At 39.9% G+C, this 20,558-nt stretch overlaps 1 protein-coding gene across 1 annotated transcript in view; it reads right to left on the reverse strand.

Annotated features, from left to right (window-relative positions):
- Positions 1-787: 787 nt before the first annotated feature.
- The window catches only part of BUD13 (BUD13 homolog), a 32,908-nt gene continuing 13,137 nt past the window's right edge, over positions 788-20,558 (reverse strand). Inside the window, exons 7-10 of the mRNA XM_049856510.1 lie at positions 20,271-20,409; positions 19,778-19,962; positions 19,455-19,536; positions 788-5,128 (exon numbers count right to left, since the gene is read on the reverse strand). Coding sequence (XP_049712467.1) covers positions 5,035-5,128; positions 19,455-19,536; positions 19,778-19,962; positions 20,271-20,409 — 500 coding nt within the window. The 3' untranslated portion in view covers positions 788-5,034. The remainder of the gene's footprint in view (positions 5,129-19,454; positions 19,537-19,777; positions 19,963-20,270; positions 20,410-20,558) is intronic.

The following is a 20,558-nucleotide window of genomic DNA, read 5'->3' on the forward strand; positions in this document are numbered from 1 at the left end:
ACAACAACAAAAAGAGTAGCTGCCGAGGCTGCTTATGTACAACCAAACACCTCATGGGATTTGGTCCTTGGTTTGGAGGTTTAGGGTCATGGTTTCATGGGACATTTCGGTTAATTGGCCTAATAATGTGTTCAGTGCTTCTGTTCCACCTCCTAGTTTGTCGCTTAGTGCCTGATGTCTTAAAAACTTGCAAGCAGCCATTCAAGGTACAATAATTAGTCTCTATTTGCCTGCAGCAACAGAGGAAAAGCAGAGTCAGGAAAAGGAGGAGGAAACGAATGTGCGGCTAATTGCCTCCATGAACAACTACTTCCTCTACCATGAGACCAGAAGAATTGGATGGTGCCCAGCTACTATTACTGAACATTTTGATTAAAGATCCCATAGAAGAATACTGATCAAAAGGGGAAAAATATAGAATAAAATTTCAAATTCTCATGGAATCCAGACTTTTAGGAGTTATAAAAAAAAAAAAAAAATAGAGGCTGGATAAACCCTTGAAACCAATATCCTGAGATAAGCTTTAAGCCTTAAGCCAAAAACATTCCCTGAAGTCTTCTTAAAACAAACAACAGTTTGGCTAAACTAGTAAAGAATGTCTACCTTGAGCATTGTGCTCTTTCAAGGTCTATCTATCTAGGATCAAACTAATAACAGTAACTTGAAAGATAGGAAACAGGGCAGTGAGTTTGTTAATGGAGAAGGAACAACTTAGAAAAGAAAGGTTAGAACAGCTGCACAACGTGAAGAATGTAATCAGTATCACTGAATTGCACATGTAGAAACTGTTGTATGTCCTGCTGTGGATACTCTCAACAACAAAAATAAATTATTTTTAAAAATCCATTTATGTGTTTAAAAGCTGGGGAATGGACAGCCTTTCTTCAAGAGTGTGAGAAGTGCACACTGTGGCAGGGACGACAGCTGCCCAACAAAGTCCCCTTTTCCCTTCTTCTTGGGCACAGAGTACATTCCTCAGGCTCCTTGCATTAAGAAGCAGTTAAACAACTAAGTTCTAGCTAACAGAATGTGAGCGAAAGTGTGTGCCACTTGTAGAGCTGGCCCGTAACAGCTGCCAAGCAATCCTCCAAGCTCTGTCTCAAACTCACTAGAACGGCAATGCCCAAAGCAGCCTTGGAAGCCATGCTGAAGTTGGCAGAAGTGCCACACGCCTCGTCCCTAGATGACTGCATGAAGTAGAGCATCCCCCTCACATTTTCCCAACCTGAAACTACCCTGGATGTCACGTGACCGTGGGAAAAAAACACAAACGTCTATTGCAGTAAGCCAGTGTATCTGGAGGTATAGCAGTTTAGCTTATCCTGACTAATACAGGTACTAAATGACAATTCCACTAGAGCAGGACCTTGCTTCTGGATCTGCGTGTGTATATTCGTGCACACACACACACACACACACACTCACCTGCCTTACGGCCTCAGTTACACAAAACTGAGTTGGTCACACACCTCAGTTCATGGGAGACTATCGCTTTCATCCACGTTTCCCTTCTCCCATTTCATGCCCCATTTTATTCCTCCCACAGACCCCATCCTAGTAAGTTAAAACATAATCCTCCTTAAACACTAATGTGGCTTCGTGTGTTTAATTTACTTACGTAGCTTGCTATAAATCTCACTGTCATTTATTTTCCTCATCTGAGGTCTATCATGTTGTTAAATTCTTAACAGCTATTTTCTGACTGCTTTTTTATAATATCCCATCATATGCATATAGCACATTTTACTTATCCATTCCCTTAGTGGTGGACATAAAAATTGCTTCCAGCTTTTTGCTACCCAAGCTATGCATAGATAAACATCCTTACATACAACTCCTTGTGGGTTTGTGCTAGTTTCTCTAAAGGTTGTGGCCAGGAGTGGAACTGCTTTCATGTAGGGTATGCACATACCTAATGTATTATCTGCTGCTGCGTAACAACTTACCCCAAAACTTAGTGCCCTAAGAAAAACAATAGCCCAAAAAATGAGAGAAAATATTTGCAAATCATGTCTCTGATAAGGAACTTGTATCCAGGGTATATAAGGAATTCTTACAACTCAACAAGAAAAAGACAATCCAAAGGATTTGAATAAACCTTTCTCCAAAGCAGATACACATCATTATCCATTAAAAAAACAAAAACCAAACCTGCTGCTGTAAGTTGATTCTGACTCATAGCGATCCTATGCAAATCAAAACCACACTTGACATCCACTAGGATGACTATAGTCAAAGACTGATAATAACAAGTGTTAGCAAGAACGTGAAGCAACTGGAACTCATATGCTGCTTTGGAAAGAGTTTGGCAGTTCATCAAAAAGTTAAACATGGAGTTACCACACAACCGAGTAATTCCACTCCCAGGTGTATACCCAAGAGAAATGAAAACACACATCCACACCAAAATTTGTGCATGAATGCACACTGCAACATTATTCATAATAGCCAAAAAATGGAAACAACTCAAATAGCCATCAACTGTTGTATGGATAAAATATGGTATATCCACACAATGGATGTACCATAAAAAGGAATGAAGTACCGACATATGAAGAGCCTGTAAACATCGTAAGTGAAAGCAGCCAGACATGAAAGGTCACATATCGTATGATTCCACATGTATGAAATGTCCAGAAGATGCAAATCCAGAGACAGAAAATAGACTAGTGGTTACCTAGGGCTGAGGATACTGGGGGGAAGAGGGGAGTAACTGCTAATGTACCCACGGGGTGATGAAAAGTTCTAAAATTGATTGTGGTGAAGGCTGTACAACTCTCTGAATATACTAAAAACCACTGGACTGTGCATTTAAAATGGGTGAATTGTACAGTATGTTAATTATATCTCCATAAAGCTGCTTTATTTATTTATTTTTAAAAACATCTATTAAATCACAGTTTCTGTGGGTCAAAAATTTGGATGCAGTTCTGCTGGGTGATTCTGGTCATGATCTCTCATGAGGTTGTGGTCAAGCTGTCACCCAGGGGCGTGGCCGTCTGAGGGCTTGAATGGAGCTAGAGGGTTCACTCCCAAGATGGCTCACTCACATGGCTGGCTGTTGGTGAGAGGCCTCAGTACTTCTCCACATGGGCCTCTCCAGAGGGCTGCTTGAGTGTCCTCACAACACAGCAGCTGGCTTCCCCCAAGGCAAGTGATCCAAGGTCTCAGAAGTCACACACCATCATTTCTAGTACATCCTATTGGTTACATAGGTCAGTCCTATTCATTGTGGGAAGAGACTATACAGGGGCTTGAGTATGAGGACACAGGGACCACTGGGGACCATTTGCAAAGCTAGCTACGTGACGATAATGATAAGAGCTAAAAATTTTGTGATACTTATTATGTATCAGGCACTGTTCTAAGTTCACAATAAACTTACTAGTTGGTACTATTACCTCTATTATATAAATGAAGAAACTAAGGTACAGAGAAGTTAAATGACTTACTAAAGGTCACACAGCTAGCAAATGACAAGCTGGGATTCAAACTTAGGCAGTACAGCTCCTGAGCCATACTCTTAAAAGGCATGACATATCGCATCCCAGATATTAATTTCAGTAAGTGTTGCCCATTGTTCTCCAGAATGGAGGCATCAACTGAAACTCCCCATGAGTTTTCATTCCCCATGAGAGTTCCAGTTTTTTTTTTTTTGGCCTAACTAACAAAGTAGAAACTCATTAATGTTTTAATTTGCTTCTCTAATTGCTAATAAGGTTGAGAATTTCTTCATACACGAATGAGCTATTCTGATTTTCCATTTTGATTTTACCTATTCATATTCTTTGCCCATTTTTATTTTGTGTTTTCTTTTTCTTCCTGATTTGCAATTTTTTAAATAGTCAATCCCTTGTCAGTTTTGGAACCCTGGTGGCGTCACAGTTAAGAGCTCGGCTGCTAACCAAGAGGTTGGCAGTTCAAATCCACCAGTTGTGTTCCTTGGAAACCCTATGGGGCAGTATTACTCTGTCCTATACGGTCACTATGAATCAGAATCTACTCAATGACAAGGTTTTGGTTTGTCAGTTTTAGACAGTGCAAATGTTTTCTCCTAATATGTACCATTAACTTCATCTATGGGATGCTTTCTCGAAGAGAAACATTTCATTTTAAAGCAGTCAAATCTATCCAATCTTACGGGTTATGCACTGGGAATCTTAAAGGTCGGCAGTTCCAGTCCACTGGCTGCTCCTTGGAAACCCTATGAGGCAGTTTTTCTCTGTCCTATAGGGTCACCAACAGTCAGAATTGACTCCATGGCAAAGGGTTTTTTTTTTTTTTTTTTTGGTTTCATCCTCACTCCAAGGTCAAAAGGACATTCTCCATTTTTCCCTATTACTGTTATTTTACCTTTCATTTAGGTCTTTAACTCCTTTGGAATTTATTTTGTTTTATATGGTATAAGGTATGGAGCCAACATTACTTTTGTTCATATAATAAGTCAATTTTCTGAGTACCACTAGCCATCTATTCCCCCACTAAATTGTGACACCACCTTTATCATACACCAAGTCTCCAAATATCCATGAGTCTATGCCTACGTCTAGCTTAGTATTAATTCTTGCCTTCTCAGAAAAGGCTCTATCACTGTGAAAGTTTTTATTTACAGTGCTTTCAAGATTAATGGACAATCCAACCATCACCCCCAGGATCCTCAGGGGGTTCAATATAACTTGGGTCTTCCCAGAAACAAAATACCCAGTTAAGAGAATGACTTTAAAAAAATAAATGTATATGTTTATTAATTAAAAAAAGAAAAAAAAAACCTTACCAAGAACAAACCCTGGAGCACTGAGAATCAATGCTTCCTCTGAAAGCAAGCAACAGCCAGTGTGGGCACACCTGAGAAATACAGGTGCCTCAGTCCAAACAGCAGACCCCAAATATTCTTCTGGGGTCAAAACTGGCACTCAACAAGTTGCTGGTTTACATGGGCCCCGATTATTAGCGCAGACAACTGTAACAGATGGATGTCTGGCTGCCCTATGCCCATTACTGCAACCCAGAGTTACCCCCACAGCCTCAGAAAAGTTACATATCCTCAACACTCCACTTGTAGGCAAGTTCCTCCACTGCCTTTTTGCTGGCAAGTCTGGCAAAGCGCTTCTGCTCAAATCCATTAGATCTGCAATCAAAAGAGATAAACTAATCAGCCAAAACACTGAACTGAGCATTTATTAAAAAAGAAGGGTTTACAAGATAATGAATAGGGAGGAAAGTAAGGCAGTCATGTGAAAATATTTAATACACGTGCAATACAAGCAAAAAGACAAAACTCATCCACTTATTAGTCCTTGTCCAGACCCTTCTCCCACTCTTTGACAACTAACTTTACCACTCTCTAAAGGTCCAGCTCATTCTCAGCTGCTGGGAACATTTCATAATTTATCCATTCATTAGACACATTTACTGAGTTCTTATTATGTACCAGGCACTGTGGCAGGCACTTATGAAAATGAGTATGACACAGCACCTGTCCAGGTATACTCGCAGACCAGCAGAGGAGAGACATTTAAACAAATAATTACAACAAAAAACACAAACTATGCTAGAAATATGTGTAGGGTACAGTCGGCACAGAGTGGGGATCTTACTCAGATTGGAGGGACAGCAAAAACGTGACGTGAGGGATGGGCAAGAATAGTCAGAAACAGCTTCTTAGAGGTGGCCCCTAAGCTCAGTCTGAAGAGACTAACAGTTAACTAGAGGGCTGGAGATGGGGAGGGCCAAGGTTTGGGGGCATTTCAGGAGAGCCCAGCATGAGCAACAAGAGCAAAGGCACAAAAGTAAATAGTCTGGTATGTTCAGGGGACCAAAGGCAAACTGGTACGACTGGAGCCTGAAGTACGACAAAGCAAGCAGCATGAGACAAGCTGGAAAGGCAGGCGAAGGCCAAGTTATAATGAGCTTTGTAAATCATGGTAAAAAGCTTAGATTTCACCCTGTAGGGATGGGTTAAAACAAGAGCATGAACTGCATTTCAAACAGATCACTCTGGGGGAGATCTGAGGCCAGTAAGTTACTGCAATGGTCCAGGCAACAGCTAATGAAGGCAATGATAAAGAAGAAGGAAAAAGGAAAGAGAGAAGACATAGGAGGCAAAATTAGGACTTAGTGATTGATCGGAAACCCTGGTGGCGTGGTGGTTAAGTGCTATGGCTTCTAACCAAAAGGTCTACAGTTTAAATCTACCAAGCTCTCCTTGGAAACTCTATGGGGCAGTTCTACTCTGTCCTATAGGGTCGCTATGAGTTGGAATCGACTCAATGGCAATGGGTTTAGTGATTGATCAGCTATAGAAGAGCAAAGGAGGAGGAGGTAAGTTTGACCCTCAGGTTAACAACCTGAGTGACTAGACGAATGAGGCTGCTTCCAACAGGACAGAGTACACAAGAACAGGAGCAGGTTAGAGCAGGGGAACATGACAAGTTCAGTTGTGAACATGCTGCATTTGAGGTGTCTCAAGTACAGATCAATAAAGAAATCCAACATGTAGCTAGATACACCAGACTGAGCTGGGAATACAGATTTGGGAATCATGTACATACAGGTATTGAAGGTATTACTAGGTAAGATTCAGCCAGACAGGGCACGTGGTGTGACAACAGCTAAGGGTTAAGGATGGAGTCCTGAGAAACACCAGTATTAAGAGGTGCTCGGAGGATGAGGAGCTCACAAAGGTGGCTGAGAAGTAATGATAAAACACCAGGAGAGTACAGTGTCATGGAAGTCAATAAAGGAGTGAGTTTTAAGGAGGTACTGAGTGGACTTCAAATTTCCTTCTAATTACTATGCATTCTCTTGTCCTATACTAAACTTCTTGAAAGAGCCTATATTCACTGTCTCTATTTCCTCACTTCCTACCTCATTACAACCTTGCTTTTGTATCCCTGTGCCATACAGTTAGCTCTCTTTCCGGTCATCAACAACCTTCCTTGTTGCCAAATGCCGCGAACTCCTTCCTCCTCGCAAATCAGCTACCGGATTTTGCCACCTCATTCCATAACACTTCTCTGCTTCCTCTTCAACTCTTACTACATGTCACAGTTCAGACTTTCATTACCCCTAGCCTGACCTATTACGACAGCCTCATATCTGGTCTCCCTCCTTCCAAACTTCTGCTTTTCAAATCATCCACATTATTGTCACAATGATTCATCTACCGAAAATGCAGAGCTGGTTTTTAATCCTTCAGTGACGCCCCTTTACCTCTTCGGTAAAGACCAAATTCCTCACAAAGGCTTCCAAGGCCTTCCTTGAATGGGCCCCTGCCTACCTCTCCAGTCTATCTCATACAACTCCATTTCACACTTGATGCTAGCGAACACCAGCAAACTGCTTATGATTCCCCATAACACTAAGTTGTTCCATATCTTTACAACTTTGTACAAATAAGACTCTCTTCCTTAAGCATCCTTCTTATCAGGCCTTAAGACTCAGCTCATTCATCACCTCCTCTAAAAAGGGGCCCCTGACTATACCCTCCTAAGGCTGAATTTACTCTTCCTTCATGCTCCCAGATGGAGCTCTGATGGCACAGCGGTTAAGAGCTCTGCTGCTAACCAAAATGTTGGCAGTTCAAATTCACCAGCTTTGGAAACCCTATGGGGCAGTTCTACTTTGTCCTAAAATGCTATGAGTCAGAATTGACTCAACAGCGATGGGTTTGGTTTTTTTGTTTTGTGCTCCCAAAGCATCTTGAAAAGCCTCTAGAGTAACAGTCACCAAGTATCACTGAAATTTCTATTTGTTTTCTCCTCTAGATAGAAAGTGAGTTCCTGGGCTCAGGGACTGTCTCTCATTAATGGTTGAATCCCTGGAACCTAGTATATAGCTGCTTAAAGCTGCAATATTTATGCTAAGTGTTACTGAACTGATTGAGGTAACAGGCTTCCCTCTTTCCTAAGTCCTTCCCTAAGTGGGGAGTGGGGTAAGCAATGGAAGGCTTTAGGAGGAAGGGAAGCTTATTATGGATGGCACCATCTTCAACCTTGGAAGCACGCCTGGTATTCTAGAGCAGAGAGGAAACCACTGTTTGCTGCCTTCTGAGAAATAAGTACTTGACAGAATCAACATTAACATGGCAAGACAAAGGACATACGACTAACAAATCAAAACTCAAACTGCAAGAGAATCGCGGCGGACTGAGCTTCGGGCTAGGGGATCAGGGGCCCAGGATTCTAATACCAGCTTTAGGTAGACTGCTTAATGTATTTGGCCTTAGTTTCCCTATTATAAATAATAGGGGTTAGACTAATTGATCTTATGGGTTTTTCTGACTGTAACATATTATAGATCTGTCCTAGAAATGTTTGCTTATAGCTGGTTAAAGATTAGCAAAACTAGAAAACATGATAAAGAATGAATAATCAAAGAAAGAGAATGAAAGAAAAAGTCTAGGAGAAAACAAGAATGAGTAGTGTAGGAGAGCAACTGGGAGAGATGAAAACAAATCAGACATGGGGGGTGGGGCGAACCTAGGTCAGACAGAGTTCTAAGTTTTGAGTCCAGGAATTAAAAAAAAAAAAAGAATGAATTCAATGTAGTAGGGAACATCTTTACAGTTGTCGCTATAAAAAGATCTGCTTTGAGCTACATAGCAAATCAGTGCTCTGAAAAAGCCTCCTGCTACCAAAGAGCTTATATACAGAGAGATGCAAACCAAACTGGTGAGCTGGCCTGTAACTAAAAAAAAAAGCACCCCAAAAATATCTGCCATCAAGAACCTTGGATGTCGATTGCTCTGGGAAGACAAAAGACAACGCCTTTATATCAGAAAAATACAGTAATTCTAAACTTGACACTACCTAATAATATATATGGATCAAAATATGTAATCCAAAACTGATATAATTACAAAGAGAAATTTATAAATCCAGAGTCGGGAGATCTCAGTAAACAGGTTAAAAAAAAAAAAAAAAGGTGTTGGTGGGGAACATGTAGAAAATTTGTGCAATACAATTAACTAGCTTCAACTAATGAACATACACAGTACCTGTTACGGATTGAATTGTGTCCCCCAAAAATGTCTGTCAACTTGGCTAGGCCATGATTCCCAGTATTGTGTGGTTGTCCATCATTTTGTAATCTGATGTGATTATCCTATGTGTTGCAAATCCTCACCTCCATAATGCTAATGATGGAAACCCTGGTGGCGTAGTGGTTAAGTGCTATGGCTGCTAACCAAGAAGTCGGCAGTTCAAATCTGCCAGGTGCTCCTTGGAAACTCTATGGAGCAGTTCTACTCTGTCCTATAGGGTCTCTATGAGTCGGAATCAGCTCTACAGCAGTGGGATTTTTTTTGGTTATAATGTTAATGAGGCAGGATTAGAGTCAGTTATGTTCACGAAGCAGGGCTCAATCTACAGGATTAGGTTGTTATTTTGAGTCAATCTCTTTTGAGATATAAAAGAGAGAATCGAACAGAGAGGAAGGGGACCTCACGCCACCAAGAAAGCAGTGCTAGGAGTGGAGTGTGTCCTTTGGACCTGGGGTCCCTGTGCTGAGCAGCTTCTAGACCCGGGGAAGACTGATGACAAGGACCTTCTTCCAGAGCTGAAAGAGAGAGCTGATGCCCTGAATTTGGACTTCTAGCCTACTAGACTGTGAGAGAATAAACTTCTGTTTGTCGAAGCTATCCACTTGTGGTATGTCTGTTACGGCAGCACTAGATACCCAAGACACTTCCCAAATGTGAAAAACGTGAACTGAACGATCAAGGAAGCTCAACATACCCAAAGCAGGATAAATGCAAAGAAAACCACACCTCGTCACATCATAGTCAAACTGCTAAAAATTAAAGACAAAAAGAAAATCTTGAATGCAGCCAAAGAAAAACACATTACAATTAGGGAACAATGAAACAAATAAAGGCTGAAGGCTGACTTCTAATAAGAAATAATGGAAGCCAGAATACAAGGGAACATCTTTAAAGTGCTTAAAAAAGAAAATTGTCAAACCAAAGTTCTATATCCAGTGAACCAGCCTCCAAAAGAGGAGCCCTGGTGGTGCAGTGGTTACATGCTCAGCTGCTAACCAAAAGGTCAGTGGTTCAAACCCACCAGCTGCTCTCCTGAGAAAGATGTGGCAGTCTGCTCCCATAAAGCTATGGGGCAGTTCTACTCTGTCCTATATGGTTGAGTCGGAATCAACTCGATGGCAGTGCATTTGTTTTTGTTTTTTTTAATCCTTCAAAAATGAAGATAAGACTAAAGTCTCTACTCAGCAGAACTGTACCAATATCGATATGCTGGTTTTGATAATGTACTATGTTTATGTTATATACAGTAAAACCTGCAAGAGCCAGAACCTGTGTAAGGTGAAAACTTGTCAGAGAAGGAAAACTCAAGTATTTCCCACTAAAATGAGCAATAGAAAAGTGGTAAGACCGCCCCCTGTCAAAGGTGGAAAACTTGCAAGACCTAGAAAAATAAAGTAGTCCTGTAAGGTTCTGGCTCTCACAGGTTTTGCTGTATTATCATTGGGAGGATGTTGGGTGAAGGGTACACAGTTACACACGTACTATTTTTGCTACTTCTTGTTGAGTCTAAACTTATTATTTCAAAATAAAAAGTTAAAAAAGGTGAAACAGACATTTTCAAATCAACAAAAACTGAGAGTTGGTCACCAGCAGATGTCCAAAGTAAGAAACGTTAAAAGAAATTCTTCAACAAAGAAGGAAGAGTACCAGAAATGGCAACTCTATAAGTATTAACAACTATATGTATTTTTTTCTTTTGTTCTCTTAGCTTCTTCAAAAGAAATCTAAGTGCAAAGTAAAAATATAACACCGTATTGTAGGATTCGTAATATTAAATGTAACATACATGACAACAATAGCCAAAAAACAGAGAGTAAATGGAACTATACTGTTTGAATATAACTATAAAGCTAAGTAGGCTGTGATGAAGTTACAGATATATACTGTTATACTCAGAGCGAACACTAAAAACAAAAAGTGCAAAGACGTTTAGCGAAAAAGATCACAGAGCAATTACAACTGAATACAAAACTATATACCTAAAATCCAAAACACTAACGATGCCAAACGCTGGCAAGAATACGGAACAACAGGAACCCTCATTCATTGTTGGTGGGAATGTAAAATGGTACAGCCACTTTGAAAAACAGTTGGTAGTTTCTTATAAAGTTACATACAACCAAGCAATCGCGCACCCAGGTATTTAGTGAATTGAAAACTTATGTTCACTTAAATATCTACACACAAATGTTTACAGCAGCTTTATTCACAATCACTAAAACCTGGAAGCAACCAAGATGCCCTTCAACAGGTGAACAGATAAGCAAAATGTGGTACATCCACACAATGGAATACTGTTCAGTGATTAAAAAAAAAAAAGAACAGAGAGACGGAGCCAAGATGGCAGAATAGACAGACGCTTCTGGCGAGCCCTCTTTACAACAAAGACCTGAAAAAAACAAGTGAAACGAGTATATTTATGACAAGCTAGGAGCCCTGAGCATCAAAGGCAAGCTTAGAAAACGAACTGAGAGGCCGGGGGAGGAAGAGACTGTTCAGAAGCAGAGAGGAGATACCAGACCTGACTCGCAGGGAGCCCTCAGGCACCATTCCCGGGGTGGTGGCGGTGGGCTGGTGCTAGTGTTTGGCTGCAGTTTCCTCAGGGAGAAGCAGACAGCCACACAGCCTACTCTCACCTCCAGAACCTGAGAAGATCAGTGTTCTCGGCAAAAGCTAAATACTTGCGTATATTTTACCGCGCCCCTTCACCCTCAATCCTGCTTCAGCAGCTGAATTCCCGGGGCCTGAGACAGGTGCTGTCGAGCACCTAGAGCCATACTCCTGGCCTTGGGGAAGGAAAAAATTTGCATTTGGAGGAAAAGATAATTTGTCAGCTCCACTAACCGAGGGAGCTCAGGAGAGAAGCGGCTCCTGTCCAGGCATAAACAGTCCATGGACTTTGAGCTCCTTTCCCCTCTGCATGGACCTGTGTGGGCCTATTTCAGGAGAATAGGACCTTGTTGGCAAACTTCAACTGTTTCAGTTGCGTGGTGGAGAGGTGGGTATTTAATGTTTGACATTGCTTTGCCTATTAAACAGGGTCCTCGGCTAGACACATCAGAGGCCTAAGGACTGGTAGCTCCACTCAGGTCACCTAGCCACCCATGACAGGGGTCCAAGAATAACTGGTACCTCCCAGTCCTTACAACTAAAACACTGGGTGCCCATGGTCCTTCTGCAGAACCCACCCACCTGCAAGCTCTAGGGAACAGAGACACGGTTTCCTCAGAGACACTCAGGGGTCGGTTCTCAGCCCCCTGCCTTGTTCGGAGCGTGACCCCCTGCTGCAGATACCAGTACATACACCAATCACCCCTGCCCCTCTAAGACTGTAGGACAGAGCCTGTACCACACACTTGATGATCAGCTACCTGGACACCTGAGCTGAATTCATACAAGAAAAGTGAATGGACTCCTAGACTGATATACCTGATAACAGCTCTAGCCATCTGGGGACAGGACATCAGAGCTCCAAAGGTGAAAATAATCAAGTTAGCTCACTAAAGCAACCCACTTGAGCATATCAAAACAAAAACAAAGCAAGAAGCTATGCCACAGTAAGCAATCATAAACTAATACAATAACTTATAGATGGCTCGGAGACAACAGTCAATATCAAGTCACATAAAGAAACAGACCATGATCACCTCAACAGACTCTCAAAACAAAGAATCCAGGGATCTTCTAGATGGAAGTGCATTCCTGGAATTACCAGAGGCAGACCATAAAAGATTAATATACAGAACCCTTCAAGACATCAGGAAGGAAATGAGGCAATACGCAGAACAAGCCAAGGAACACACAGATAAAGCAATTGAAGAAATTAGAAAAAAAAAAAGAACAAGGTGTTGCTCTACGCAAGAACATGGATGAATCTTAAATGCGTTTTCCTAAGTGCAAGAAGTCAGACCCAAAAGGCTACATACGGTATGATTCCATTCACATGACATCCTGGAAAAGGCAAAACTACAGGTACAGAGAACAGATCAGTGGTTACGAGGGGCTGATGGAGGTGTGTGACTGACTAAAAGTGAGTTCATGGGGGAACTTTTAAGGTGATCGGTGGATGCATGATTCTGCATTTGTCAAATCTCATAAAACTGCATAGCATAAAGAGTGAATTTTAGTGTGTATGTAAACTATTAAAAAAAAAAAAAAATCAGCCACGATGTCAGGGGATCCCAGGATAGAGAATGCAGACTGAGACAAATTAATCTAACTGTATTACAAACCTAAGAAATAACTGCACTGAACGGGGTGGAAGGATGAGAGGAAAAGAACTGACCTAAGTGACATTGGTAAATGGTGTTCTGACTGGAAACTAAAGACAGAGACACATGGAGCTGCACTTAAATGCTCTACTTTAGTTGGTAAATTTGTTTCTCTTTCTGAATTTCTCAATTCTGCAACTGTTTTACACGTATACCTGAGGTGAACAAAATGGATGGTAGATGGTGGACGCGAGGTTTCACAATGTTGGAAAGGGAAGTTATAGATAACCAAGAACAGAAGGTGGGACCAGATTATTGTCAGAGATATCAATATGAACTCATGTTTAATACATACGTACATACATATGGATAGACACAGAAACAACTATAGATATACATGTATACATGGGTTACTATGCATACATTACCTACCTCTGTCTGCTGAGAGGACCTAGAAGCAATGACACCCCAATAACAACAAGTACTTCTAGCAGCCATATCCTGATTTATAAATACCAATCTCCAATAAAAAGAACCAGGCTCCTTGGAGAAATGGCTGATACTAAGTCTGGGACAAGGAAAACAGAAAATGAGCCGGGAGAACCCTGTGGTACCAGAAAGTAAGGAAGTGCGCAAGAAAATAACTAAATAAAAGGTAGGAGCATGTCAAAGGAACACCTAAAAGAACTCTCAATTTCCAAAGCTGGAACAATCCAAGCAAAAAAAAAAAAAAAATATATATATATATATATATATACACTACTGGATTGTAACCCAAAGTTTAAAATAAATATATATGAGTCCATACTGATATAAATGACTGAGTAAAAAAAATAAATAGGGAGGAGAAACAAATATTCCTTAGAGAAGAATTCCAAATAATATTTGTAGATTCCCCCCTGTAGGTCCCCTTTGGACTCAGTGGCTCGCTTCCACAGAATACAATATGAAAAGGGAAAAATAGTAACTTTACAATGAGAAACCTGTCAAATACTACCTTAATCAAGTGATCAAAGTTAATATCATATGGATATCACGTACCCCCTATGATAATATGATGAGCAGGGCATGTCACCACTGTGGTATTGTTTCCAAAAACCATAACCTCGGTCTAATCACAAGAAAAACATTAGACAAACTCAAATTTGAGGGACATTCTACAAAAAAATCTGATCATACTCCTCAAAACTGTCAAGGTCATGAAAAACAAAGAAAAAGATTGAGAAATTGTCATAGATCAGAAGAAACTAAGAAGACATGATAACTAAATGCAATGTGGTATCCTAGATTTGATCATGAAATAGAAAATGGACATTACAGGCAGTGCCCGGGTTACGGATGAGTTTAGTTCCTAATTCTGTCTTTAAGTCAAATTTGTATGTAAATTAGAACAGTTAGGCATCGTTCATATCTAATGTCAGTCAGTCAGATGTTTTGGTATACAGTAGATAGTGCACATTTCTATGCATAAAAAAATATTAAACATTTCCAGATACACTAAAACATCTTGAACGTAATAATACAGTAATAATAATAATGTTTTGATGTGCATCACAAAGTAGTGCCCGCTTGTTGTTACGAACCACTGTACATACCTCGAATTTTAATATAATAGACTTTAAAGGGGTTGGTTCATAATTACGGGTTGTACCTACGGCAGACGTTCATAACCCAGGGACTGACTGTAATGGAAAAACGAGTGAAATCCAAATAAAGTTTGAAACATTAATAAGGTACCAATGTTGGTGTCTTAATTTTGACCAAGGTACCATGGTGACAACATTAGGGGGAACTGCAACTGGGTGAGGAGTGTACAAAAACTCTTTGCATTATTTTTGCAATTTTGTGTAAATCTAAAATTATTCCAAAACAAAAGTTTATTAAAAAAATAGAATTAAAAAAAAAAGTTTTCAATTAACCCAAGAAGACAGGCTAGGAGGAACGGAAGAAACAAAAAACAGACAAGACAAATAGAAAAGAGCCAAATGGTAGACTTAAATTCAACCATATCACTAATCATATTAAACATAAATAAAGTAAAAGGCAGGGACTGTTAAATTGGATTGTAAAAAAAGCAACATACAAGCATATGCCATCTACAGTGATGCATTTTAAATCAGTCTACAAGAAAAATACGTTATACGAAAGATACAAACCGGATGAAAGTAAAAGCATAGAGAACTATGTTTCAGTCAAAGAATAAGCATAAGAAAGACGCAGTGGCTACAGGATGTCAGATAAAATAGACTGGAACGTAAGGATCTTCCTAGAGGAAAAGTTGTTCATTTCATAATGATAAAATAGTTGATACAATAGGGAGACATGATAACTTAAATGGTAGGAACCTAATAACAGTTTCAAAGAATATGAAGCAAAACTAACAGAAGTAAAAGGAAAAACAACAAACCCTCAGTCATAGTTACAGATTTTAACACCCCTTCCTCAGTAACTGACAGAAGCAGGCCAAGGGGGGAAAATCGCCATATAGGGGATCTGAATGGAACTGTTAACCCAACTTGACCTAACTGACATTCATAAAACACTATACCCAACACGTGCAGAAAACACATTCTTGTCAAGCGCAAATGGAATATTCACTAAGGTAAACCACATACTGGGCCATAAAACCTGTCATAATAAATTTCAAAAGACACAAATATTACGGAGTATATTCTCTGAACACAATAGAATTAAATTAGAAATCAATAGCAGTAGGCTACCTAGAAAAGCCCAAATATTTGAAGCTAAACAATGCACTCATAAATAACCCATGGATGAAAGAATAAAACCAAACGAGAAATTAGAAAATATTTTGAACAAAATCCAACATCCATTCCTGAAAAGGCTCTTAGCAAACTAGGAAAAAAAGGGTACTTCTCACTTGATAAAGAGTATCTACAAAAAGTTATAGCTTACAACATATTTAATGGTAAAAGACTGTTCTCCTCCTGAGATTAGGAACAAGGCAAGGATGTCTGCTCTACTTCTATTCAACATATACACTGGAAGTTCCAATAGAACAAAAGACAAGAAAAAGAAACACAGGGCATCCGATTGGAAAGGAAGAAGTCAAACTGTCTTTGTTCACAGATGACATGATCACTAGGTAGAAAATCTGACGGAACCTAGAAAAAAGCTATTGTACAAAGTGAGCTTCACTTCAAGGAAAACAATTAACAGTATTTGTTACCAATGGGGAGAATTAAAGCTATAAAATAAATAAGAATTTTGGAAAACTTGTATCTGCCACCAAGAACTCTTCAGCTCCCCAGTACTTAAAGGCTTTTGGGATGAGATCAGAGGTGAGATCAACAAAGATGACTTTTTGATATTGTATTTGATATTGTACTGACTATGCCGTCAACTGTGTGGGTCGTAATAAATTATGGATCACATTTCGAAGAATGGGAATTCCAGAACACTTAATTGTGCTCATGTAGAACCTGTACATAGACTAAGAGGCTGTTGTTTGAACAGAACAAGAAGATGTTGCATGGCTTAAAATGAGCAAAGGTGTGCATCGGAGTTGTATCCTTTCACCGTATTTATTCCATCTGTACGCTGAGCAAATAACCAGAGAAGCTCAGCTATATGAAAAAAACACAACATCAGGACTAGAGGAAAACTCATTAAAAACCTGCAATATGCAGAGGACACAACCTTGCTGGCTGAAAGCAAAGAGGACTGGAAGCAACTTACTGATGAAGATCAAAGACCACAGCCTCCAATATGGATTATACCTCAATATAAAGAAAACAAAGTATCACAACTGAACCAATAAGCAACTTCATGATAAACGGCGAAAATATTGAAGTTGTCAAGAATTTCATTTCACTTGGATCCACAATGAATGCCTATGGAAGGAAGAAGCAGTCAAGAAATCAAACAACATACTGCATTGGGCAAATCTGCTACAAAAGACCTTCAACTTTGAAGTGCTTAAAAAGCAAAGATGTCACTCTGTGGACTAAGATGCGTCTGACCCAAGCCATGGTATTTTAAATTACCTCATGTGTATGTGACAGCTGAACAATGAATAAGGAAGACCGAAGAATTGATGCCTTTGAACTACGGTGTTGGTAAAGAATGCTGAATATACGACCAACTGCCAGAAAAACGAACAAATCTGTTTTGGAAGAAGTACACACAGAAAGCTCCTTAGGAGAGAGGATGGCGAGACTTTGTCTCATGTACTTTGGACATGTTATCAGGGGGGATTAGTCCCTGGAGGACATCATGCTTGGTAAAGTAGAGGGTCAGCGAAAAAGAGGAAGACCATCAATGAGATGGATTGACATAGTAGCTCCAACAATGGGCTCAAACATAGCAATGATTGTGAAGATGGTGCCGGACCAGGCAGTGTTTCATTCTGTTGTACATGGGGTAGCTATGAATCAGAACCAATCTGATGGCACCTAACAACTACAACAACAACATAATGAAATATGTCAATATTTGGAAGGCCTGAAAAACTTGATGAACCAATATTTTCCAAATGACCAATGCATGACATTATAAATCATGTACTGGTAAAAGATCCATTCAAAGTCAAAACAGACCAATGGATTTTAATGTAACAGTATGAAAAATTCTTTGATACAGTTTAAGAGTCTACCTACAACTAACCTTTAGAAACCACCACCTGCTGAATTTTTTTTATAATATCAAAGAATATAACTAACTGTATGTGTGAGGCTGGATTTTCCTGCTATACTTCAACCAAACAACATACTGCAACACACTAAATGCAGAATCTAGCTGTTTTCTATTAATCCAGATGTGAATGAGATTTGCAAAAATGTAAATCAATGACATTCTTCTATTTTGTTTGGAAAACAGTTATTTTTCGTTAGAAAAAAACTATGTTAACATTCGATGGCCTTATTATTTTTAAGTGAATTCATTAACTTTTTAAATTTCTCATTTTTAATATGACAAATATTAGTACATATACTTTACATAAACAAAAGCTTTTTGGAGTCCTAAATAATTTTTAAGAGAATAAAGAGATTCTGAGACCAAAAAGTTAGAGAACTGCTGTGCTAGATGCTAGAGGCAAGAGGAGATGGGATCTAACATGTAAGTAGAGGGACTGACTTTGGTTAGGAGTACATATAGTTCATCCATGACAACAGACAGGAAAGAAGAATATGTGAGCACAGATGCTGCTAGGTGAACAGATGAGGTGGTAGGAGTCTTATGAGATGTTACAAGGGACTCACTACTAAAGCAGTGAAGAAAATTAAGGCTCAAGGGCAACATTTTAAAGCTACAACATATAGAAGGTTCCTAACCATCACCCATCCCCTCTAAACCTTAGAAAGTATCATTAGAAATGACCAACGTCAAAAACAAAGAGTGTCCTATGTGGACTTCCCGAGTTGTTTGTCCAAAGCTTTAAAAAAATATTTTGAAAGAAATTCTCGTAAAAAGACCAGATTTAATGGTCTGACTGAGACCAGAAGGACCTCAGAGGTCATGGTCCCCAGGCCTTCTGTTAGCCCAAAAAGCCAACTCTTCAGACAGGGATTGGACTAGACAATGGGACAGAAAATGATACTGGTAAAGGGTGAGCTTCTTGGATCAAGTAGACACATGAGACTATGTGGGCAGCTCCTGTCTGGAGGAGAGATGAGAAGGCAGAGCGGGTCAGAAGCTGGTCGAATGGGCATGAAAATAGAGAGTGGAGGGAAGGAGTGTGCTGTCTCAGTAGGGGGAGAGAAACTAGGAGTATATAGCAACGTGTATATAAACTTTTGTATGAGAGACCTGACTTGATTTGTAAACTTTCACTTAAAGCGCAATAAAAATTAAAAAAAATTTTTTTTTGAAAGAGAGATAGAAGGAGGGGAAATACTTCAAGCAGAGGAAAGAGGATTTGTGGACCTCAGAAATAAAAAAAAAAAAAAAAAACCCAGTGCTGTTGAGTCCATTCCAACTCATAGTGACCCTACAGGACAGACTAGAACTGCCCCATAGAGTTTCCAAGGAATGCCTGGAGGATTCAAACTGCTGACACTTTGGTTAGCAGCTGCAGCTCTTAACTACTATGCCACCAGGGTTTCCACCTCAGGAATAGAAATAAGCAAATTGTACATTATTAACCTTGTGATTAGAGCAGAGAATGAGGAGGGATGATTTAAGAACATTTAAGAAAGGTCAGGTCAGTTAGAAAGCAACACTGCAGAAAATACGCTTACCTGTCCACCCCATCCCAGCGATACCCAGGCCAGATATTGAACCTGTTGGGAGGAGGTGCTGGGCCACTATAGCGAGGTCTCACTGCAGACAGGAGAGAGGAAAAAGAAGTTGGTTACTTATATAATCCAATTCAGAGCTGGATGGCACTGGAGAAAAATATCCTATATAGAAATCGCTATTCAATTGGACCTAAACCCCCAAATACAAGGAATGTAAAATGTATGGAAAAGCCTTCTGTTCACATAGCTATATATCATCACCCTAATAATTCTCTCTCTTCACAAAAATCATCTCCATCTCTGATGGTTCCCAGAAGTCCCACCTTTCTTATTCTTGTTCTCCTTGGCTTTATTCTTTTTGATGAAGTTGGCCATGGGGTCGCCATCTCTTTCTTGTTCTCTCAGCATCCGATCCAGGTCTTCATCATCAATATAGCGGGCCAGAGGCTTCTGCATCTCCTTCATTGCATCCTCCACATTTTGTTGCTGTTGGCGGCTCTGGGCAAGCCTGGGCAAAAATAACCAAAAATATATGATACCCTCTCGAACGTTTTCACTTCTTTTCACGGAGATGGGCCACGCTGCTACATCTGGAAAATCTTTTCTTTCTACTGGCCTAAGCCAAATACTGAAAAGGGTAGAATCCCAGACTAAACACCACAAGAGTGGAATGAATCAGTACTTTAGGAAGGACACTGAATTTCTATTCCAGATATCAGCTTTGAAGGCAGAACAATGAGGTAGGTGGTCAGGGCACAGAGAAATGCCTGGCTGCAGTCACTGTCATGTTCCTTTCCCTCTCCGTGGTTCTCTTACCCTTTTCCCCACTGGGCATACAACTCATCTCTTTCTGTGTCCTTCTCTGCTTTTCTCCTTTGCTCTAAACGTTCCAGTTTCAAGTTCCTCTTACGACCAGACTTATCTCGAAACACGGTTTCAGCATACTGGAATTCAGCTACAAGAGAAAATCACACTTTTTAAGATAAATACCAGTATCAAAATCAGAAATATTACTAATAGGTGATATCAACCACTTAGGATTCTGATGCTAGCTAAGGAAATTTACAACCAGACCACAAGTAGTTCCTACCAATCTATAGGTGT

This window comes from Elephas maximus, chromosome 17 (assembly GCF_024166365.1).
Source record: "Elephas maximus indicus isolate mEleMax1 chromosome 17, mEleMax1 primary haplotype, whole genome shotgun sequence".
Lineage (NCBI taxonomy): Eukaryota > Metazoa > Chordata > Mammalia > Proboscidea > Elephantidae > Elephas > Elephas maximus.